Genomic DNA, 25,560 nt, shown 5'->3' on the forward strand with positions numbered 1-25,560 from the left:
AAAAATCAGGAGATCGATTTATATAGAAGCAATATCAAAGAGAAGCAAAATCAAACCAAGTTTAATAAAATCAGTTGGAAGTCATGAGTGAAATCATTGTATAAAATGTTAGTCTAATAGGATGAAAATTTCGCCCTCTATTGGCGCAATTTATCTTAAAGGATACATTTAGTGTCGGATTGCTTATAGTATCCATATAGACATGGAGAATATCGATAGTATCGATAGTGCCATCGATATTTTGCCAGCTCTATTCTAGTCATTACCCAGGAGGGAAACCCGTATCTCGTAGTCATCATTTAAGTTCTCCAAAACACAGCGATTATTGGCAGAGTACTGTCGACAGCTGCAAAGTGTGTAAATTGGTTACTTAGCCATATCTTGGGTGTTCCAGATTTCACTGCTACGCTATATATTCCAAGTAAGGGTTACTTTCTTCAACAGCAAAAGTGTTAGGTATACACTACACAGAGGAGTCATATTATTCGACGACGAGGGCTACGTTTGCAATCCTCCCCTGTCAGTATGACAATATTCCCAGTCGAGGCCATCGTGGCGCAAAATTAGCATGTCCGAATCTTGACGAGAACATTCCATTAAGCCTCCCTAATGCAAATGCAAATTTTGCCCATGAACATTCCACTAAGGAACAGGGTCAGGCTTCTCACATATCAATGAGTGGATTCTGAGTCAAGTTTTAAGCTCAATGATAAAGGGCCTCTTTTTATAGCCGAGTCAAAATGGCATGCCGCAGTGCGACACCTCTTTGGAGAGAAGTTTTAAATGGCATAGTACCTCACAAATGTTGCCAGCATAAGGAGGGAAAAACCACAGTTAAAAATTTTTTCGAATGGTCTCCCCAGGATTCGAACCCAGGCTTTCAGCGTCATATGCGGACATGCTAACCTCTGCGCTACGGTGGCCTCCTAATGGGGCAAACTTTTTATAGTCGAGTCTGAACGGCGTGCCGCTGTGGGACACCTCTTTGGGGAAATGTTTTTACATGGCATAGTACCTTAAAAATGTCGCAAACGTTAGGAGGAGATAACCACCGCTGAACATTTTTTTCTGATGTTCTCGCCAGCATTCGAATCCAAGCGTTCAGCGTCATAGACGGACATGCTTACCTCTACATTATGGTGGCCTGCTGACGAGAACATAGGCAAACATTTTCAACGATGGTTATCCGCTCCTAATGCTGGCTTTGTGAGTTACTATGCCATGCATAGAATCTATGTATAAACTTGAATCGGACAGCACTCATTGACATGTGGGAATTTTTCCACCTGTTTCTTAACAGAAAGTTCGTGAGCAAATTTGCAAAACCAGTTTAAAAATACACCCACTGCAAACCGTTACGGCCTTACTAAAATCAAAAATTAAGACAACAACTTAAAAAGCAACAACTTAAAATTAAAAAAGTAACTCGATATTTTTAACTAAAAATTTTAAATTTTAAATATATTTTTCAAATTAGTTTCTAGTAAAACAGTCAAAACCAATTGAAATCATACCCATAATTCCATTTAACCCACCATGAATACCCCACCAAAAATATTTCCATTTTCCAACTTACCTCTGTAAAACTGAAGAAAATACCCAAACCACCACACAACTTAAAGGCATAGTTGATTTTATCCTCCAACTTGGGCAAACATGGTGGACACTGGCAATTTGAGTCGAATGAGCCCGCACAGCACTGTTTGTTGACCAAATCGCATGAGGCTTCCGCTGAGGTGCCAGTGGTATTGGTTGAGTTGAAGCCACAACACAGGAATGTGTCTTGCACCTGTTTGTGCATGGAGGCGGGCACTGTGTTCCATCCTTCTTCGGCAAATTCTTGTTGCTGCTCCGAGTTCACGGCCAAACAAGAGCTGGCAATGGAAAATTGAATGAGGAAGAGCAAGAACAGAATGATCATGTACTGCAGCGCAAAATGGGTGTAGGAGGAGAAAGATGTCACACAAAATGAATGAATTAAGGAAAAACAAATTTACATAAAATTTTCAACATCATTTCCTTTAAAGTGTTATAATTCTATTTCAGTTTTTGCATAGCAAATTTTGCTGTGTTTAGATTTCATGGTCGCCGCTCACTTCATTTGAATGTCTACAACCAAAGTCTTGACTGGATTGTCTGTCCTTGCATCAACGTTTGTCGCAGATAACAACGACAGCACCAAGACGACATTTAAGGTCATAACAAAAACATTTTTTTTAACAATTTTGTATTAAAAATAGTATTTTTTTCAATTGACCGAAGAGGAACATGTACATCATGAGAGTGGATAATCGGAAAAGAGGGACATTAACATATCTAGGAAAATTAAATCTGGTAAATGTATTTAAGGAGGGGAAAATACCAGTAGGAACCAATCCCATGGCAGCCGGTTATACGCACCGGATTGGACCGATAGAGTCTTTCATCGGCAAGAGCTGCCGCCTCAGTGTACAACACACTGCTACAATAAAAAACAAGTAAAAATGCATTAAGTTAGGTCGGGCCGAACTTTGGATATCCACCACTTCGGATATATATGTAAACCCCCTTTCGTCACACTCCGATGAAAATTGGATAACTTATGCACCCAAATTCGGCACGGACATTGAGTGGTCTTATAAATATAAGTCACTGTTGAACTTTGTATTTCAAATTTCAACAAAATCGTGGAATAAATAAAGCTTTTATGAGCTTCAGACCCTTAACCGGCATATCGGTCTATATGACAGCTATATCTAAATACAATCCTATTTTTACCATATTTGGGTCGGATTGGATTGGGTTGGCCTAAAACTACTCACTTCTTCAAATTTCAGTGAAATTGGATAAAAAATAATGCTTTTATGGGCTTCAGACCCTTTATCGGGAGATCGGTCTATATGGCAGCTATATTTAAATATAGTCCGATCCAAACCATATTTGGGGCGGATGTCGGGATACCTAAAACTACTCACTGTTTCAAATTTCAGTGAAATCGGGTAATAAATAGGGCTTTTATGGGCTTCAGACCCTTTATCGGGAGATCGGTCTATATGGCAGCTATATCTAAATATAGTCCGATCTGAACCATATTTGGGTCCTATGTTAGGAGGCCTAAAACTACTCACTGTTTCAAATTTCAGCAAAATCGGTTAAAAATTAAGCTTTTATGGGCTTCAGACCTTTTATCGGGACATGGGTCTATATGGCAGCTATATTCAAATATAGTCCGATCTGAACCATATCTGGGTCCTATGTTAGGAGGCCTAATACTACTCAGTTTCACATTTCAGCGAAATCGGTTAAAAAATAAAGCTTTTATTAGCTTCAGACCATTTATCGACAGATCGATCTATATGGCAGCTATATCTAAATATAGTCCGATCTGAACCATATTTGGGTCTGATGTCGGCAGGCCTAAAACCACTCTCTGTTTTAAATTTCAGTGAAATTGGATAAAAAATAATGCTTTTATGGGCTTCAGACCCTTTATCGGGAGATCGGTCTATATGGCAGCTATATTCAAATATGGTCCGATTTGGCCCGTTCAAGAACTTAACTATCGTGCATCAAAAATACGTATCTGTGCCAAATTTCAGCTCAGTATCTCAATTTTTGAATCCTGTAGAGTGATTACAACAGACGGATAGACGGACAGACACACGAACATCGTTAAATCGTCTTAGAATTTTACGACGATCCGAAATATATATACTTTTTAGGGTCGAAAAATTATATTTCGATGTTTTGCAAACGGAATGACTAAATGAGTATACCCCCTATACTACGGTGGTGGGTATAAAAAACAACAACAACAACCTGTAGGAACAGATTCAGCTCCAATAAAAATTGGAAAATATTTTACCTACTAAAAAAGTGCCTAGTCTTTGCACTCGAGGAGGTCTTGAGGTAGGGCGTTCCTCTCCCCTGGTTACATAACTTCAAACGAGCTTACCAGCTTCGTGGTTTTGGTTGACCATAAAGGTATTGACCAAAATTGGCTTAGATTGGTGCAAGCATCTACGAAATGTGGTATTTTTGAAAATTCACCCCCATACCAGAATTTTAAAAGTTTTCCATTTTACTCAAATTCCCACCATATGTTAACTTTTTTTTTGTTATTGACATGATGTTCGCCATTCTATTTCTATAAAAATGCAAATCATATTTTTTCCAAATATGTACGTTGGAAAAAGTATTGTTTTTAATTATGAGTTCGTATGCTATGGCGTCGTCGTCGTAGTCGTCATAGCCGCCACCATTTGTTATGGTAGAGTCTGATGCGTTCTGTGTGTGAGGTGGGGTGGTGACCATAATTATAATGTCAACTCAATTATTGTAAACGACAATGGGGCAACATATTGGGTGCCAGAGCGCCACCATAGCGTTGTGATGCTGCATGATTATTGGATATGCTTCTACTCCAGCAGTCATTGTTGTTTCGCTCCAAGAAAAATTAACTAGAAATTCAAATGTGAGTGCGTGCAGGCGTGCGTCTGTACCATTCATTGCAAAACAAAAACGAAAGCGGGGCAAGTGGCGGCACTAGGATGTAATCTACTGAAGGCAGAAAAGGTTATCACCAGCACTATGAACCCCTCTGTGACGTCTTTGTAGCTTTTTGCCTGCTACGTTGGCTGCTTCCACTACAAGTGCTGTAGATGAAACATAATGAAACGACAACAACATTAGCAGTACCAACAGCAGTGATAGTACCCACAGCCGATGACACTACACACAAAGAGATGGAAGACGACCTCATAAAAATTGGACTATAAAAGCAAACAAGTAGATGTGCAAATAACAAAATGCTCAGATTGCCAGGAAGAGAGCGTTGAAAGAGAGCAATCGTTGGGGGCATGGAGGAGTATGAGGTGGCAGCATAATCACAAAAAATTAAAATGCAAACAGTTCCTACAATGGAAAACAACTACGACAATGACTCTATCAGCAGCTCAAAGAACGTATGCATATAAATTTCCATTTTGCGACAAATGAAGAACAGCAACAACAACAACAAGTGGTGAGGAGGCAAGAAATGCGTGCCGATAATCTTATTATGGAGGAAAATATATGGGGGACAAAGAATATAAATTTCGTATTTTAAAAAATTTTAATTTCCCATTGAAAACATTGCAGAAAATTTGATTTTAAATTGAGTTAAAATACGGAACCAAACTGCCTTTTAGGTTAGTTTGAAACGAGAGCCGCAGTTCGAAATTAGAACCTCCACCGACCGCATCCACAGGTTGCAGATGGTAGATGCTTCATAGGTTTATGGAGTAGCTGCTACTGCTGTCGTGTACTGATGCTGAACGATCTGGATCTGCCTGGAGTCGAGTATCCTACATCTGTCCTCAACCTTTCTTTTAACACTCTTATACTTCCCGATATCTGGAAGATGGGCAGTGATCGCGCTACTGAAGCCTGGAAAGTACCATAATACGGGGGAGTCATACAGATCGGTTGTACGTACCGGGTCAATCCGGTACGATTTCGGGTTATTCCGAGGTATCCCTGCAATCACATGGCAACCGGTTGTAGGTACCGGATTTACCCGATGAAGTCCTTCATCGGCGTGTGCTGCCGCCTCAGTGTACAACACAATGCTACAACAACAACAACTACTCTGCACCTTATTGATCATCCTGCGTTGGGCACAATTGTCCAGAGTTTTCCAACATTTACTTTTGAAACATTTAACGTTGAAAATCAGTCAAACCACCGCGGAAAAAATTCAGTGCACCGTCCCTGGCCTAAGACCCCAATTACTTCCTATCGAGTTGCAATAGGAGAAGAGGAGTTGTACGTACCGGAATGACCCGATGGAATCATTCATCGGCAAGGGCTGCCACTTTAATGTAAAACGCACTGCTACAACAACAACTACAACATATATAGTCTCAAGATTCATGAACGAGGTCCGTATTAGTTGTTGTTGTTGTAGCAGTGTGTTTTGTTCTATATTTCGTCTGCTTGATTCTGTTGAGTATAGAGATCCAGGAAATCTGCGACTAAGGTGGTGTGCGTCCACAGGGATCTGGGTCTGATTGGGCAGTTACACAGGTGACGTGTGTCGTGTGGTCCCAGGTCACAATACTACACATTGGCATCAATCCTTGCTCTGTAGGAGTTGAAGCGACTGCATGTGCAATGGGAGGTGGTCGTTTTCCAAGGACCACATTCAACCGGTAGCTATTCACCGCAATTGCTGCCGTGTCTGCATAAATGTTCTCTAGATATGCCGCTTGGTCTAGCGTGCTGAACCGCTATTGTGTAGATCAACCTCTAGAATTCTAGGCGGTGGATACCTATCCACAAGATGATGATTTGGATGGTCCCTACGATAGCAGCCCAGAAGGTATTGCTTAAATAATATGTAGTTATGACTTCGCACGGGTAGGATCTTTGTCTTCTTAAGGAGGTGGTCCATGTGAGAACTAAGGAGACAGACTGTCGCAGTTCGAAGAGCGGCGTTCTTGCAGATTTGAATATTATTCCACTGCGTATCACATTGCCGTAATAGTAGAGACGGCTTGGCAACCCACCAAAATGACAACGTCATCCGCGTACGTGGACCATCCATCCTTTCTTTTTGGAAATACCTAAACCACACGGCACGAGATAACCATAAGCACCGCACGTGCTGGAACTTTGAGCTCTGATATTTGTGGCGTTCATCGTTAGCTTTGCTGGGATCTACCAGGCGCGTCCACTGGTTTCGTATAGAGAAATGCTCCCTAGGGTGTAGTTGCAACTGTTTTCGCGAACAATAAGCGGTTTCGAGTGGAGAGTCTCAATGAGATGCCGATGGCACCGGATCCTGCTTAAATGCTGAGTGCCTACGATGACAAGGCGAGTTATTGGTGCCTTTAAATAACCAATGGCCATCCGGTTTACACGGCGATCTGTCCTATGGACCAGAACAAGCTTGCTTACCTATAGGAGCTAGCCGATGATCGTTGCCTTTACATATAAACATGTGCCTACAACAACAACAACAAAATGTAAAATTTTTGTAGTACCACGACCTTTGCTCTCCACTTCGTCAATACGCAAGGGTCCTCCCTATCTTGGGCGAACACACTGGAGCAGGGATTTTTATAGAGTTCTATGGAAAAAATCATACAGTCTTCTTAAAGACAAAATGTTCTTTAAGAAAACCTGTTATACCTGTAAATTTGGGGCTCTCTCTGCACTCCAAGAATTGTTTTAAAATGGCTGTTGCAAGGGAATCAACCAAGTCGCAGGGTGCTATATATAATATTGGTTGGTTAGTTGTGATCGACTGTCAAGTCAAGTCTGATCTGATTATGGAGCATGCCGAGATTATGGAGCATGCCGGGATTATGGAGCATGCCGAGATTATGGAGTATGCCGAGATTATGGAGCATGCCGAGATTGATAGGGCGCTTAAAGGTGCAATTTGTCGGAACACAAGCAAACATAACAATTTACCCAAGTAATTGTTCACTGATGTTGAAAGGTTAGATTGGAACACTAGTCGAGTATCAGACCAAGGTTCCCAAACTGTCTGGCCAATCTCACTATTCCCAATGTGAGTAAAATTGACAGATGACCGCTGACAAAGTCTGAAGAAAAAGGAGTTAGAGAATTTGAGGTTCACGATAAGATACCGGACGAAACCGGCTCTTGTTTATATACTGAGTGCCTGTGCCTGCCGAGTTATTGGCGGCTTTAAATAGTCAATGACTATAACGAACCCGGTGATCGGTCCTATGGACCGAGACGAGCTTGATGAGATCCACTACATAACTTAGAATCTTTGGGATAAAACAAAGTCCAAGCTCCGTAAAGTGGAGGTCACCATAGCATAAAGGTTAACATGTGCCCCTATGACGCTGAACGCCTGTGTTCGAATCCTGGCGATAACATCAGAAAATAAAATTTTGTGTGTTGGTTATCCCCTCCTAATGTTGACGACATTTGTGAAGTACTATGCTGTGTAAAAACTTCACGCCAAAGAGGTGTCGCACTGCTGCACGCCATTCAAACTCGGCTATATTGTCATTGAGCTAAAACTTAAATCTGACAGCATGCATATATAAGAAGTTATACCCTGTACCTTAATGGAATGTTCATGGGCAAATTTTCAAGCTCCATAGAGTGAAAAAAAAAGTTCTCCAAGATTACACTTTTAAACTGCTCGGCACTGGTTAACCTAAACTTATACTCATTTCACCCCCTCCTGATGGCTCCATGACCAAATCAAGTGTGAGCGATTGCACGCTCATGGCTGACATATGGAGATATGATGACATATGGAGATAGGTTGAACGTGTATCTGTTGTTGTTATTGTAGCCACATGTTTACATATGGCGGTAGGGGTCCTTGGCGGCTCTTAGGTGAGATAGATCGTTCTGGTGCATAAATCCAATTCCAGTGAGAACGAGAAATATAAGTCATCAAAACGTTGGCCACATTCTTCACTACATAGTGGATAGAGTGGATGACATAAGCAAAATACTTGATCTTTAAATGGACAATCTTTGCAGGCCCAAAAAGCTCAAAGTAATCTTTTGGCCTTATAAGGTCGGAATTCTTTTCCACCGATTTTGCCGTCTTTGTATTTTACTTTCAATAGCTAGGTAATGTTTCTTGGGGGGACACTTTAGTATAATGTGGTTAAGGCCATTTTAAACATCCTAAAGTTAGACAAAGCTCCTTTGAATTTGTTTTTAATCCAAAACCGCTTGTCTTTGATGATATATGTGTACTAAAGAACTGGGTTCAAATGGTTAAAACTTTTTGCTATGAGCGTGGCAACATTTTCCCATCTCTTCATGTTAACCAAGACCAATTTGTTCGTTGTGCAAGCACATGTAAAACCCTAACTTACAATCTCTTTGCATAAAATGTCCTTGAGAAACGCATTTCCCTAATGATTCCAAGTTGATTGCGATCATCCTTGAACCATATAGTCAATTTAAAAATGGCATATTCCTATATTGCTTGCCTTAAAACGTATCAAAATTTTAAAAACCTTTGTTTTCTTCCATCAATGTGAATGAACATCTCTTTTCAATTCTCTGAAGGCCACACCACCATCTGCTGCTGTCGAGAAAGTGTGGGCCAAAATCAATTACTTTGCAATATTGTCTATTCAGCACAAGTGAATTGGTTTTTTCTTTCTCTCGGTACGATGCGATAGCAAGATACGTGACATTATCATTGAGTTATGATTACAGCAGTTTGTTTTTGTTTTTAAAAAAGGATACGAAGAACAGCATAACTTGATGATGTTTAACAGCACCGGCTAATCCTAATATCGATATGAGTATTAAGATTATGCCGCAAGCCAATATGCCACCAACAATGGGAAGATTTGTAACAATTGAAGCAGCACGAGCATAGACACCAACGCCAATCAAGAGGAAGCCCACCATCTGGAAGGAAAAGAGAACAAAAAAAGACAAAAGAAAGAAAATATTATTCAAGATAATCAATACATGGTATGATGAGGTTAAAAACCAAGAAAACAAAAAAAAAACTACCCAAACTTATGTGGGAAAACAGAAGGTGTAAGGCAACAGCAACAGCAGCAGCAGTGGCAGCGGCAATTCAATCAAGTATAGTTGCATGTAAGGATGGTGCTTGGATGACTTGTTTACTGTATGGTTTAGTGGAAGGTTGGTAGGTTGGATGAATGTATCTTTCTCTCATTAGATTTCCCGTGTGTTGATTGCATGAAAAACAAACATCTTCGGAAGCAAAAAATAACCACTATATGTATACATACATATCTTTCGCCTGCCTAAGTGAAAAGCAATACAAATACAACAACAAGTGTTGTGTTGTGTGCTTGCTGTTGTTTATCTTTCCAGGAGATTATAAATTTCGTATATACTTGCATTGCATGTGTCCATCAGGAAAATGGTCTTTCACACGCACCACACAGGCAAGTATTCGAGTTAACATTGAAGATTGTGTGTGTTTGACTAATAAATCATTCCTTGGCCCCTAAATCCCTAGTCACATGCCGCATTTTTAATAAGTATCTGCAAGACTTGAATGATGGACATAATTCACATGTTTGAGAGTTATTGATGAGCAACATCAAATTGGGCTATTCGATGTTAAGTAGCATTTTTTTACGATTTTTTGATCCATTAAGATACTTGATGATGATAATTCAATGCAATATTGCCATTTCCCCCATTTTCAATCATTTATAAATTTTAAATTCTTGAATCGTATAGTTCATGATACAATTTGTTTCTGCAAAATAATCCAAATGCTAACCAAGTTGACAGAGATTCGTCCCGGCCAGTTCAGTAATTCACCTTGAACACTTTCACAGCTTTATCAGCCCGGCACGGGAAAGCTGTGAGCGCCACACGGGCTGGACGGTGTTCATTGCTGTCACGATAAGCTTAGCTGCGAGCTACCGGGCGCGTCCACAGGTTGCAGATAGTGTCACTTCCAACAACTATGCTAAGTATGGTTCAAATCGGTTCATTACAATTACAATTCTTATCCGATTTGGCTGTAAATTTGCTCGTGGTGTTTTGGTATATGACAGCTGATATAGCTGTCATATAAAACCCATCTTGGGTCTTAACTACATAAACTTTTAGAGGGCACAATTCTTATCCAATTTGGCTGTAATTTTGCTCGTGGTGTTTTGGTATCCAAACCAACAAATGTGATAAGTATGGTTCAAATCGCTTTATAACTTGTTATAGCTGCCACATAAACCGATCTTGGATCTTGACTTCTTGAGCCGCTATAGGGCGCAATTCTCATTCTAGTTGGCTGAAATTTTGCATGAGATGTTTTGTTATGACTTCCAACAACTGTGCTTAGTATGGCGCAAATCAGTATATAAACTGATAAAGCTGCCATATAAACCGATCTGGGATCTTGACTTCTTGAACCACTAGAGGGCGCAATTCTCATCCGATTTGGAAGAAATTTTGTACAACGACTTTTCCCACGACATTCAACATACGTGTACAATATGGTTTGAATCGATCTATAGCTTGATTTAGCTCCCATATAAACCGATCTCCCGCTTTTGCTTCTTGACTCTCACAAGGCGCAATTCTTATCCGAATGAAGTGAAATATAACACAATGACTACTACATTGTTCAGCATTCAATTCATTTATGTTCCGAATCGGACTATAACTTGATATAGCTCCAATTGCACAAAAGTTCTTATTCATTATTCTTTGTTTGCCTTAAAAGAGAAACCGCGCAAAGAACTCGACAAATGTTATCCATGGTGGAGGGTATATAAGATTCAGCCCGGCGGAACTTAGCACGATCTTACTTGTTTCCAATCGTTAAACTGTGGTTTTCCTCTATAAAATCAGCTGTTATCGATAAAATGGTGAGCGAATCGAATACGACTATGTTAGCATATTTAACGATTGTTGTTGTTGTAGCAGTGTGTTGTACACTGAGGCGGCAACCCTTGCCGATGAAGGAATCCATCGAGTCAATCCGGTACGTAATAAGGGAAAATAGCTTTTTTTCATTTAATTGTCGAACGAATCGCATGACAGAAAAAAAAATTTGTGGTCTAGTGAATTCAAAAGTTTGTTAGACTCAACAGCCTTATTATTGAATATCCGTTTTTGAAAATGTCTACCCGCTCGAAATTTTGATACTTTCCACATATTGAAGATAGACTGTCGACTACTTTTTTAAATTGCTAATTTTGCAAATGAACATTCCACTAAGGAACAGGGGAAAACTTCTCACATATCAAGAGTGCAGTCCGATTCAAGTTTAATTTCAATCTTTCGGAATTAGAGAACAAAAACTATACACTTTTGCGTTCGTTTAAACCAATTGTTGAAGCACTTTTGCCACTCTGATTGAGATATCTCAAAAACATGCATTCTGAACGCATCAACCGCTTCTTCAGGTATCGAAAAACGTTGACCTCTCATTTTATTTTTTATTATACGCAAATAAAAAAATTCATTTCGGTGCCAAGTCAGGACTATACGGCGGATGATTAATTAAATCGATGTTTTGAGTACTCAAAAATGCAGTTGTTTGAGCCGATGTGTGAGAGCTCGCATTGTCGTGATGAAGAGTGATCCGTCTTTGGCGGTGGGTTTCTTGATTTCTTGGAAGACAACTGGCAAACAAATGGTTGTGTACCACTCAGAATTGACTGTTCTGCGTTGTTCTAGAGGTACGATTGCGACATGTCCGGTTTTTCCGAAAAAAACTGACGATCATTTACTTGGAAGTGCATGGTGCGAGAGCAACTTTTGTTGGATTTCGCTAATCTTGAAACACCCATACAGTCGACTGCTGTTTGCTTTCGGACTCTTACGCGTAAATCCACAATTCATCACCTGAGCGACTGACAAATTATTTAAGATCCAACGCGAACCAATTTTTTTAACGATCAAATATTCATGCAATATTGAATGTATGCTGGTCCCACTAATGCCTAAGGTAGACTACATCTCACGATAGGTCGCATGGTTTTAATGGTTTTTGGAACAACAACTGATTTTGGACGACCTTCACGAAATTCGTCTTGGAGTGAACTACGACTTCGGTTGAATTCACCATACCATTGATAAACACTGGTCCTTGATGGAGCTCCATAGCCAAAAATTGAATTAAGTTCGATGCACTGTTTTTGAGTTAATCCACGTCGAAAGATGTAAAAGAAAATCGCACGAAAATTTTCACGATTTATTTCCATTTTTTTGGGCGAGATGAATCTTTTAAGTTACTGTAAACTATACAAATCGTATGTCAAAACATTCTGAGTACGAATAACCTCAAAAATGTCAAGCTTTACGATAGAGCTGTCAGTTTTCCAATCCCGAAATATAAAAGGCAATCCTCGTATTACTGGCATAACGGCTTTTTTTCGCATCGATCTCATTATAACATACTCTATATAAATGTGTTTCTGTTGGGTTTAGTTACTGTAATAAATATACTTTAATTACTGTTAGTCTATGTCGGTAACTAGATATAAGCCCGCCAAGCTACTCTTTCTTTTCTAATTCGGGAAAATATTTTTTTGTTGCATTTTAAGGAATGATCATGAATCAAACATAAACCTCAAATTTGTGTTCCAGGAGATTTATATTGGGTTGCCCAAAAAGTTATTGCGGATTTTTTAAAAGAAAGTAAATGCATTTTTAATAAAACTTAGAATGAACTTTAATCAAATATACATTTTTTAAAATTTTTTAAAAAGTAACAGCTGATAACTGACGGAAGAAAGAATGCAATTACAGAGTCACAAGCTGTGAAAAAATTTGTCAACGCCGTCTATATGAAAAATCCGCAATTACTTTTTTGGCAACCCAATATATGTGAACCATGTTAGATCAAAGATGAGGGTGCATCCTATACAGCGCGCTTTTCGCAAAACTGTTAATATAACATTTGCATATTTTCAATTAAATTTTTAATTGATCCAATTAAGACATTAATCGAATATTTCGGAAATTTCAATAATTTTTTTTGTTGGATCAATGAAAAAATTAATCGAAAATTTTATCAATTAAAAAATTAATTGAAAACTTCAAAAATGTTCAATCATTTCCTTAATTTAATTTTCTTAATTGAAATTTTTTTCAATCACCAGCCGTTTCAATTAAAAAATTAATTGAATCAATTAATTTTGTGATTGAAACCGATTTTTATTTTTTTTTCTGCGGCAGCAGAAATCCTATGGCAGCCGGCTGCCATAGGATTGAAATTTTTTAGACCCCACTATGTCGTTACAAGGAGCAAGAAGTGTAAACAGGAAGAACTACAGGTGAATATTCGTGTTTCACAACGAAAATTAATATTAATAATATCACGATTACTTATTGTAGATAATAGATTCTGAATCATAAAAATTTTCTGATTACACTCATTAGAGCATTCCCGTATTATTTATACAATAAAAAAAAAATAAAATTTTAATAAAAATATTATGTTATCAATGAGATTTTTGTAGTTTTTCGAAAAAGTAATCGCAAAAAACATGGGTATTTCACAGTGAAATAGGAACTTAATACCCACCCCAAAGCAAAAATTAAAAAGGGTCAAATTAGGATGTAGGATTACAACTAGAAAAACCAAAGCGGCCAAAGTGACCGGTGTAAGCTATTTTGAATTTAAAATGTTCTAAATTTTTTTAAATAATGTAAATTATTTTTGTTGTGGATATTGTAGGTTTTAAAACAAAAATTTCCAACAATCAGTCATTTTAGCGAATAAGGCAAAAAATGTATAAAAAAATATCTGGTCTTTCTAGTGTTAAAAAGGGTCACAAAAATGATCAAGGCTTCAAAAAAAAAGGTACAAATTACCCTTTAGGATCATTACGGCAACTTTGGGGGAGAGTCTCAGTGGGAGGCTGGGCGGTACCAGCTCTTGCTTAAATACTGACTGCCTACAATGCTCTATTTAACAAGGCGATATAGTGGTGCCTTTAAATAGCAATAATAATAATTCTATGGCAACCCGTTGTATGTACCGGATTGACCCGATGGATTTCTTCATCGGCAAGGCCTGCCGCCTCATTGTATAACACACTGCTACAATATCAACAACAACAACCTCTCCATACAAAAATGTGGCTAAAACAACAACAACTACAAATCAAACCGGATTATCGGTTAATATGTTGTCTTTAAAGAGCTTATACGAAATTAGATTGAAATTTTAACTTTTATTTTCTTTAGAAGAAAAATCATCAACTTTTTTTTCGGGAAGTTTTTTTTTAAATTTTGTGCTTGGAGAAACTTTAATTTTAACTTAAGGGAAAATCTCATCACATTCTTTGTCTTCTCGCCATACATCTAATGACATTCCTAAGTGACCGAGGTTTGACAAAACCCACCCTCTTTGTCGTTGTTGTTGTAGCCACATACTTACATGTGGAGCTAGCAATCGGCGACAAGTTTCGGACCGATTGCCGCGGGAAGATGATGGCCATTGGTTTTTTAAATGCGCGAATAACGCGCCTTGTCAAATCGAGTACCATAGGCAATAAGTATTTTAGCAAGTACCGATGTCGTCAGCCTCTCAATGGGACTCTCCACTCGATATCGCTGATTGTCCCCTATCTGCAAACTGTGGACGCGCTCGGTAGCTCGCAGCTAAGATGCTCGAAGCAGCAATTAGGCACCCACAGATAGTATCTCAATGTTACAGCCTGTGTGGTGCTCACTGCTATCCCATGTATTTTATGGATATTATACCACTTTTAGATGTAAAATTTTTGCAAATTATGACGCAAATTTTTACAAATTTACGTTTCTAAATTTCAAAACCTCTGTTTCAAAAAAAGAAATAGATTATCCACAATAGAAAGATTTCGAACGATTTTCTTCGTTAACGTATGCGGTAATTTGGCCCTAGGCATACCAGAGAGATTGTGTTCTACAAAACATCGACAACCATTATCTCTTCTATGTCAATAGCAGTAACTATTTGAATAAGGTAACATATATTACCCCTATATAAAGCAATAAAGTTCATACAATTATGTCAACAGATTTGTTTTGCTGAACAACCAGTAATCTCGTTCAGTTGCTATTTGTCAAACTTTATGGTTCTATTTATAACTGAATAAAATAAAATCAACTTTAAGTTGCTTCACATTGAAAAGGTTACTGATAAAGCTTACCGATAATTATTTTAACTTAAAATTCAATCATCGTTCGCTCTAATGTCTGTTTAAGAGTCCAATGTCTATATTGTCTAGTCTTAAGCCCACCAAGCTTTGAGAATATGAAAATCTTTTTGTGTTACTTTGCGGTGTGATAACAAAATAGATGACTAAGTGGTAAATGAAAATGACGTAGTGGCGTGCTTACGCTGGGTATTTGAAATGAGTAACTCTAATATCATGTCTCTCATTGCTTTTGTAGGAACTTTAGTGTACAACCCTCGTATCAGGAAGAATGAAATGCAAGTCAAGTAACTATGCCCGCCTCAATCCGAATAAGGCATAAGGATGGCAGCAGGCATTCTTTACTTATTGCTCAGCCAGCCATGAAACAAAGAACGAAAGCAGCAGTGAAGCAGCCACAACAAAAACAACAACAACACGTTGCTGACTGACTCTGTTTAGTTCGATTACAATGGCACAAGCAAAAGTGAGGATGTGTGGGGATTGAGAGGGAGAGAAGAACAAATACACTACAAAGACGAAATCGATATTTTAAAGGATTTTCCAGAATAATAAAGGTAAGAGCTTTTGGAACCCATATAAAAAGCAACCCGAACAAAGCAAAATGGAGCCTTTGTTTCATCACCTACATCAAAAAGGGAACACCACAAAGATGTTGTATGTGTTGAGAGGTCCCTTATTTGGGACGTGCATACTACCCACCTATCTACCTACGTTGGGACAATGTTTGCTCAGTCGACGCCAGCTATGTATGTCTGTGCGTGTATGGTGAATGTATGTATAACAATAAATCACAATTGGAAATGTTCAATGGTCTTTCTTGCCTTTAGCACTTCCAAATGAGTTTCACGACAGGAAGAAAAGAAAAATGTAAATCATTTTTCGCTGTAATGAAGAGAAGACACTTTGCACATAAATCATCAAAACGAAAACCCCTTTCCATTGTGGGTTGTTGGTTGTGTATAACAACAACGGCATTTTAGCATTTTTTAGTTTTCTCTAAGTTTTATAGTAAGTGCCTGAGGGTTATGTTTGCTGTCCACTGCGCTGTTGCGCTGGCTTAATTCCACGGCAGAGGGATTGATGGGGTCGTTTGACTTTGTTGTGACTGTATGACAGACTGGCGGCCACCACATCACTTACCACATATAAAATATTTAACGCAATTAATGCATTCTTTGAACACGTAAATCCACCGCACATCTTGTCTTGTTTATTCTTGAATTATCTCTCTAACAGCTATTTATTTTTCTTGTGCTTGTTGTTGTATTGTCTTCAGCGGCGTCACTGGTTTTATTTTTAGAAGATTTTTTGCGATTTTTTTTTTTTTTTTTGTTTATCAATGAACTTAATGCGCAACCACAAAACCAGATTGAAAACAAAAACACTTTCGTTTATTTCTTTTTTCAAAGGTTAAATGCTATTATGTTTTGTGTTGTTTTTCATAAATCGCACAATATAGCAGCTGTGTAGTGTTGTTGTTGTTTTTTTCGACTACCGTTACCCGACTTTTCGCTTTTTCCAACTTACTTTTCAACTAACTGAACATAGATCTAATTGGAATCTTATTATCGTCTTTCAGCTTATCGACTAATCGATTTGTGGGGATATCGATAACCTACAATCGATTTTCAAAACAAAAAATCGATATGCATATTGCAAAGTGGAAATCGTTTTTAAATTAAGACTCGGATACTTATTTAAAACACAGATTCTCCATGTACTAGATAACCCATTGTTCTCAATGAAAAATGGCCACTAAGAACAACGATAAAAAATCTGAAAATTATACGCTAATTCGGGATATATGGCCTTGTCGAGTTTTAAGTGCTAAATCCTGTCTTTTTTTGCAGGTTTTTCCATACAAAAATGAATACCATTTTTGCAGGATTTAATTTTAAATCCCAAATAAACCCGATTTCATGTCTGAATAATCGGTAGAAATATCTAAATATGGAAATGTTTTCAAGAATTGTGTATGATTGTGTGGGATATGCATACTCATGTATACGTATTTAAGCTTGTGTATGTCATTTAAATCACGAAAAACGCAGTATAAACGGACAGGATTTGTTGCAAATCTAGATCATAAAAATGTCTATGTAAACGTGGTTAACAATTTTAAATTATAACAAGCTCAAAAATCAAATTATGAAAAATATGCCCGCAAAAATTTTATGTGAATTAATTGGCATTGATAGCACTTTTCCTAAGTAATTCTGTACATTTTATTTAGATTTGTGATGTTTTTTTATTAATTTAAAATAAAAGAAGAATTTTAGGACATGAGAAGAATAATTTATTCATTTTGTCGGTTCCTCTTTGTGTTTATCGCTTTTTTGGGTAGAGTTGTCAGAGAGAAAAAATAAATAACGATTTCTGTTAAAGAGGAATTACAGAATAACATAATCGTTAGGGCAAACAATTTTTTGTATCGACATATTTAACTAAACGATGTTCGTTATAAGTTACAGAATTGCGGTTTGGTGCAAAATGGTGAGGGTGAAAAGAAAAAATGGAAATTTAGTACTGGCAACTGGAGAAAATGTGCGTTTAGTACCGCAATTGGTACCATTTGGTACTTTGTTTACAGATGGAGCTAGATGTCTGTAATTTGACACGTAAGTACAACCATGACATAATTACCAGGTAGTGTACCGTTAACAGCAGAACACAATTTTTTCTTGCGAAGTGCAACATCTGTCAACGAACTTTGGTTGTGTGTGTGTATATAGTTAAGAACCATAACACACACAAACAACGAAAAATGGCGCGAAATAGTAATATGCACAAAATCAGAATTGCACTAATCACTGATTTTGACAAATAGTGCACTCAATATTTTGTTGTTGGGCAACTGCCACAACCTGTAAATAAACATATATTGGTTTATTGAAATGATGGCGCTACCGTTTAGTGATTTTTCTATAACGTTTTTTTTTTTTTCATGACATAATAACCAGGTAGTGTACCGTAAACAGCTGAGTACAATATTTTCTCGCGAAGTGCACTATTTCTCAACGAGTTTTGGTTGTGTGTGTGTATTATAGTTAAGAACCATAATACACACAAACAACGAAAAATGGCACCCGTTTTTTTATAAGTCAATACCATATTTAAACGGTATAATTTAAGTCTATATTTTTTTATGTGAGATATGGAGTTTTAACAAAACTATCCAAATATATTTATGACAAAATTTTGGATAAATTAATTTTTGATACATTCTTACAAAAAACAAAAACATGTTGACAAGATTTTCTATATAAATAAAACCTTGATAATTTCCAAAAATAAGATTTGAGAAAATTTCTATAGAAATAAAAATGTTACATAATGCTATAAAATAGCCCAAAAGCAGGGACTCTAAAGGCTCTATTACACGGCATGTAGATGTTTTATTACATGTCAAATTTAGCACTTATAGAGTTGTACATGTCGTATGATACAAATGAAACTAACATATGAAAATCACTTTTCAAAATATCACATGTAATTTTTTTTCGATAGAGCGCGCTCTATTACTTCTGACAAAAACATAAATAAATCAGCTGTTTTTGTTGTCAGTCGAATGAAAGCAAGCCCAAATTAAATTGTTTTCACAAATTTATGATTTAACCAGCTTTCTCACAACTTTAACAATTATTACGTATAAAAAATCAGCTTTTGCTCAAATTTTTAGGTTATGTCATACGAAAATAACATACAGCAAAAATGATGAGTCGTACGTATATTGACAATTTTGACAAACATTGTAAATTACATGTGAATACAAAAAGTGACATGTCATAACACATACATACCGTGTAATAGCACCTCAAGTAATATTTTTACAACATTTGATGATGAGAAAGCTGTGCGCAAGATGGCTGCCGTGTTTGCTCTCAATATAACTGAATCAGCGTCGTTCAAAAATCCACCATTGGGATGGCAAAGATCCATGTATTAAAGTGCGGATTGCTTCAGATTTAACCTTTTTCATCGGATTATTTTTGACAGCCTCTCGGATTAGTTTTGATATCCACATTTAATGAAATCGCTCGATTTTGCCAATAATGAGGAGCTAGACGGTTCTTACTACAGATAGTGTATTCAAGCTATTGAAAATCGCAAAAAAGTGAATGGAGATGAAAGGAGATTATGTTAATGCTTCCCCAATTTGTTGTTAATTCATTGTAAGGTCGGCTACTTTTGGGACCGGCCTCGAATGTACAGCCCGGCTAGCTCAGTCGGTAGAGCATGAGACTCTTAATCTCAGGGTCGTGGGTTCGAGCCCCACGTTGGGCGAATCAAAGTTTTTATGTATGACAAATACGTTTCCTTCATTCGTAAACACATAACACAAGGCGGCTGTTCACCTAATTCTGTTATTGAAGTGGTTTTCTTACGCTGTATGTAAAAAACAGCTGATTTAAAAACATGTATTTGAGCGAGTAGATTCCACTCGTTCGAGTGACACAGAATTAGAAGAAAAACTGGCTAAGTATAATTTTCAAATTAACTCTAAAAAAAAAGATTTGGAAATTTGCCAAGGGATTGGATGAAAAATTAAAAAAAGAAAATTATTTAAAAAAATAAGTGCCAACTGGTCACACTATTGTTCAAAACCGCAAAAACATCTCATCATAAAATCTGAATTATTTTTATTTTTAAAAAACTTAGATAAAAATGTGAGTCCCTCGATTAAATAATTATCGAAAAGATCCATAGAAGAGACATTTTTATTTAAAAATAGTCTCTTTAACAGGCCCGGCTAGCTCAGTCGGTAGAGCATGAGACTCTTAATCTCAGGGTCGTGGGTTCGAGCCCCACGTTGGGCGAATCAAAGTTTTTATGTATGACAAATACGTATTCTTCATTCGTAAACACATAAACACAAGGCTGTTCGCCTAATTCTGTTACTAAAGTGGTTTTCTTTCGCTGTATGTAAAAACCAGCTGATTTAAAATGAGTAGCATATGTTCGAGCGAATAGAAGTCACTCGTTCGAGTGACATAGAATTAGAAGAAAAACTGGCTAAATATAACTCTCAAATTATTACCTTTAAAGAAAAAGTTTTGGAAATTTACCAAGGTATGGTTGAAAAGATAAAAAAAGAAAATTATTTAAAAAATAAGTGCAGAATGGCCATACTATTGTTAAAACCGCAATAACATATCATCATAAAATCTGAATTATTTTTGTTTTTAAAATATTTACATAAAAATGTGAGTCTCTCGATTAAAAAAATATCGAAAAGATCCATAGAAGAGAAATTTTTATTTAAAAATAGTCTCTTTAACAGGCCCGGCTAGCTCAGTCGGTAGAGCATGAGACTCTTAATCTCAGGGTCGTGGGTTCGAGCCCCACGTTGGGCGCAACATATGTTTTTGTGGTTATTTAGTAAAAAAAAAACATAAAAATTACATAAAGTGCAACAAAGATCTCAAAATTGCTTTGCTTATATATATTATTGCAAACTCATTTTATTGTTCACGTTGTTTAATTTTTGACAAAAAAAGCACTCCTTTATAATAACAACGACACATTTCCCTATGTGGTGGCGCAACGCAAATATTTTTTACCAAAGATTGCATATTTGGCAAAAACTTGTTTGCGCCCAACGTGGGGCTCGAACCCACGACCCTGAGATTAAGAGTCTCATGCTCTACCGACTGAGCTAGCCGGGCTGTTGCCCCGTTCTGGTTAAACTTATAACCAATGAATGCTGATGGCAACAAGTTGCAAAGTATACTTGAATAATGTTTATAAACATTGTTGCTGTAACTATTGGTTTATAAACTTTGCAAAAAGCTTTTGAAAAATAAGCTTATTTTCATATGTTGATTAAAAAATCCGTTGATGATAAAGCTTTTTTAATGCTTAACACCGTTGCCCTCCATTTCAAAAGAGGATCATGAATGAAAATTGCCACATTTCAAAGCTAAATTTAACATAGCTTGACACGATTATCGCTTTTACTGAACCCCCAGCCAACCCTTAAGAGGTAAGGGATGGGCTATTTATAAAAACTTCATTCTTTTGGACCGATTTCATGACATGTCTGTCATGAAATACAACAAATCATACTTGTGAGCTTCTAGTTCCCTTGATTGGGCTCTATTCTTATATGAAAGACCATATGAGAATGGCAATTATCTCTCATACGTGATGTGTGCATGAATATAGCTATTCGTACTTATAAATTAATGAATAGATCTTAAAAAACCGTTAAGTTGCCCTATTGAATACATAAACAAGTAACCTTAGATGGAGTTGTGGGTGAAATGACATGCCACGTCACCTAACAATGGGTCTATCTTACTTTCTGATTTTGGCTTTGCAAGCATAAAAAAGACATACAATACACCATATATGTATGAGGAATGACAGCGTTAAATAAAAATGTCATCATCATTTGCTTTGGAAACACTATGTCGTATCGATATCATAGATAAATTATATATAGATTAAGAATTTGAAGTTTGCACACAGACTGTTTGCACACAAGCGGTTGGTGGCGCTTGTGTTATCTAAGAACATGCCGCAAGCAGAATTCTGCTCTCAATGTCAGGCTGTTTGCGTCGAATCCATTTTCTAATTATCCATTATTTTCTTTCCCGTGAAGGAAACTGTGGCTTAATGCACGTATATAGGGTTCCGGTAATCTTATGACCATATCCATAAAACTTGAGGTAGCGTTGAAGTAGGCTTATTTGACAGATTTTCTTTATAGAAATGTCAAATAAACCTACAATAAAGCTGTTTTAAGTTTTGTGATCGGGTGTTAGCTTCTAATATGTGTATCTTCCTTTCTTTTATTTCTTTTCTTTTTGCTATAAATTTGTTTTTTTTTAATTTCTTGGCAGAGCTGCTTGCTTTAAAGAAAAATAAAATAATTAACGACACCTATAAGCTTAACATTTGCTGTCAAATTTTGAGAGAAATTAAATTCCTCTGTTATTTCTATGCTCTTTGATCGACATGTGCAATGAGTGCGTGCTACTATGTAAAAAATTATTCATAGGCTAGTTCCCACAAGCATGCAGTTGATATTGAGTACAGTTATAAATTTTGCACTTTTGAATGGCAAAGCTTAAGAATTAAATATAAAAAACTCTTGAAATAAAAAAATAACTAAAATCACCTATAAAACGGTTACAAAACGGGGAATTCTTAAAAAAGGATTTAAAATTTTAACTCGGGACGGACGGAACACAGCTACAACATTTTAATTAAATGATTGGCTCTCAATGGTTGCGATAATCCTTCGATCACTGTCATACAATTTTTTGAAATTTTGACAGTTCTTGCCATTGGGGTTGTCAAATTGTTCCTTTATTACATTCTTTCTTTGTTTAGATTTTCTCTTAATTGTGTCTTTTCATTAGGCACATTTTGACATCGTTCATGGGGCCTTTCCACTTTTCGATGTCGCCAAGTGACGAACCTTCTATAAGAGAGCCCTGGCGTTAACGAATATGCTATTTCATGGTACCTCTATCCAAAAAAAAAAAAAAAAAAAAAACAAGTAAAAGCGTGCTAAGTTCGGCCGGGCCGAATCTTATATACCCTCCACCAAGGATCGCATTTGTCGAGTTCTTTTCCCGGCATCTCTTCTTAGGCAAAAAAAAAAGGATATAATAAAAGATTTGCTCTGCTATTAGAGCGATATTAAGATATGGTCCGGTTTGGACCACAATTAAATTATATTTATGTTGGAGACCTGTGTAAAATGTCAGCCAATTCGAATAAGAATTGCGCTCTTTGTGGGCTCAAGAAATAAAATAGAGAGATCGATTTATATGGGAGCTGTATCGGGCTATAGACCGATTCAGACCATAAACACGTATGTTGGTCATGAGAGAATCCGTCGTAAATTTCAGGCAAATCGGATAATAATTGCGACCTCTACAGGCTCAAGAAGTCAAGATCCCATATCGGTTTATATGGCAGCTATATCAGGTTATGAACCGATTTGAACCATACTTGGCACAGTTTTTGGATATAATAACGAAACACGTCGTGCAAAATTTCATTCCAATCGGAAAAGAATTGCGCACTCTAGAGGCTCAAGAAGTCAAGACCCCAGATCTGTTCATATGACAGCTATATCAGGTTATGGGCCGATTTAAACCATATTTGGCACAGTTATTGGATATCATAACAAAATACTACGTGCCAAAATTCATTCAAATTGGATAAGAATTGCGCCCTCTAGGGGCTCAAGAAGTCAAGACCCAAGATTGGTTTATATGACAGCTATATAAGGTTATGAACCGATTTGAACCATATTTGGCACAGTTGTTGGATATCATAACAAAACACGTCGTGCAAAATTTCATTCCAATCGGATAAGAATTGCGCACTCTAGAGGCTCAAGAAGTCAAGACCCAAGATCGGTTTATATGGCAGCTATATCAGGTTATGGACCGATTTGAACCATACTTGACACGCTTGTTGGATATAATAACAAAACACGTCGTGCAAAATTTCATTCCAATCGGATAAGAATTGCGCACTCTAGAGGCTCAAGAAGTCAAGACCCAAGATCGGTTTATATGGCAGCTATATCAAAACATGGACCGATATGGCCCATTTACAATACCAACCGACCTACACTAATAAGAAGTATTTGTGCAAAATTTCAAGCGGCTAGCTTTACTCCTTCGGAAGTTAGCGTGCTTTCGACAGACAGACGGACGGACGGACGGACGGACGGACGGACGGACGGACGGACAGACGGACAGACGGACGGACATGGCTAGATTGACATAAAATGTCACGACGATCAAGAATGTATTTACTTTATGGGGTCTCAGACGAATATTTCGAGTAGTTACAAACAGAATGACGAAATTAGTATACCCCCCATCTTATGGTGGAGGGTATAAAAATAAGAAAAAGGGGTCATAAAAGGCACTTTTATTACCCGATTTCACTGAATTTTTCTAACAATGAGTTGTATTAGAACACTACACATCCTGAATATGTTGCAGATAGGACTACATTTGGATAAAGTTACCATATAGACTAATCACCCATTTTATGGTATAGAGCAGTGAATTGTGTTAAAACACTAAACGTTTCAAAAATGGTGCTTTTTTCCTGGACATAATGAGATTGGACTTGACGTAATGAGATCCGGGGTGGTGGGTATCCAAAGTTCGGTCCGTCCGAACTTAATGCCAATTTGGTTCGTGTCAAGATGTAGCTCCTATAGGAAAATATCTCACTAATTAAATTCCAGCATCCCTGGGCCCGCAATTCTCAAACGAATTTGCCTGAGGTATTTTGTAATGACTTTCTGCGGAGTTTTGTCTGTTTGGGAATTTTGGGGTTGGGGCGGCCTGAGGGGTACTTAGACTCAAATTTTAATACCATATTCGTATTCTACTCTCTAATACCTTTCATTTGATACCTATATTGTCCTGATTGGTCCACTTTTGATTTTGGGTGGTGTTTTTGGCGTAAGGGGGAGGGTCCGTCCCCTTCCGATATCGAAAAATTATATAGCCTATGTTTCCTTCCAGACCAACCTACACAATCTGCGAAAATTTCAAGGAAATCGGTTCAAACACAAATTGAATTTTATATATAAGACTAGCTGGACAGGGCCCGCTCCGCTGCGCCATCTTTCACTCTCTTGTTTTATCTGAGCCCTATGCGATCACGTCAGGAAATAAGTCTTGCTTGGTGTGCTGGTACGTCCTTTCAGATATTTCGCGCCAATGTGGATATTATATTGGTGCTCTTCACCCAAATGCCTATCATTGGAGCCTTATATTGCTATGGTCGGTAAATATGTCCGGTATGGGGGTGAGGCGGATCCCCATATATCAGATTCGTGCTCTGGCGTTAAACAAATTTCATTTGTGTCCCATATTGTCATTATTGGTTTATATTCCATTTGGCTGGTGGCTTTGGTGGTGGGGCGGCCCCCTAGATATCCCACTCTAAA

General features: G+C 37.4%; 1 protein-coding gene and 4 non-coding genes across 6 annotated transcripts in view; 3 read left to right on the plus strand and 2 right to left on the minus strand.

Moving 5' to 3' along the window:
• The window catches only part of LOC106081855 (tetraspanin-13), a 29,262-nt gene extending 12,103 nt beyond the window's left edge, over positions 1-17,159 (minus strand). For both annotated transcript variants that reach the window (XR_009396988.1, XM_013244083.2), the window contains exons 1-3: positions 16,764-17,159; positions 9,220-9,387; positions 1,577-1,924 (exon numbers count right to left, since the gene is read on the minus strand). Coding sequence is in view for 1 of the 2 variants with exons in the window: in XM_013244083.2 (XP_013099537.1) it covers positions 1,577-1,924; positions 9,220-9,387; positions 16,764-16,823 (576 nt within the window). In the remaining variant the exon portion in view is untranslated. The remainder of the gene's footprint in view (positions 1-1,576; positions 1,925-9,219; positions 9,388-16,763) is intronic.
• Positions 17,160-19,834: 2,675 nt separating this feature from the next.
• On the plus strand, positions 19,835-19,907 carry Trnak-cuu (transfer RNA lysine (anticodon CUU)). The gene has a single exon. It is a non-coding gene; the product is annotated as a tRNA-Lys (tRNA).
• A 460-nt stretch (positions 19,908-20,367) lies between these two features.
• Trnak-cuu (transfer RNA lysine (anticodon CUU)) lies at positions 20,368-20,440 on the plus strand. Its single transcript has one exon. It is a non-coding gene; the product is annotated as a tRNA-Lys (tRNA).
• A 464-nt stretch (positions 20,441-20,904) lies between these two features.
• Trnak-cuu (transfer RNA lysine (anticodon CUU)) lies at positions 20,905-20,977 on the plus strand. Its single transcript has one exon. It is a non-coding gene; the product is annotated as a tRNA-Lys (tRNA).
• A 239-nt stretch (positions 20,978-21,216) lies between these two features.
• On the minus strand, positions 21,217-21,289 carry Trnak-cuu (transfer RNA lysine (anticodon CUU)). Its single transcript has one exon. It is a non-coding gene; the product is annotated as a tRNA-Lys (tRNA).
• Between the last annotated feature and the right edge of the window lie 4,271 nt (positions 21,290-25,560).

Source organism: Stomoxys calcitrans, chromosome 2, assembly GCF_963082655.1.
Source record: "Stomoxys calcitrans chromosome 2, idStoCalc2.1, whole genome shotgun sequence".
Classification (NCBI taxonomy): domain Eukaryota; kingdom Metazoa; phylum Arthropoda; class Insecta; order Diptera; family Muscidae; genus Stomoxys; species Stomoxys calcitrans.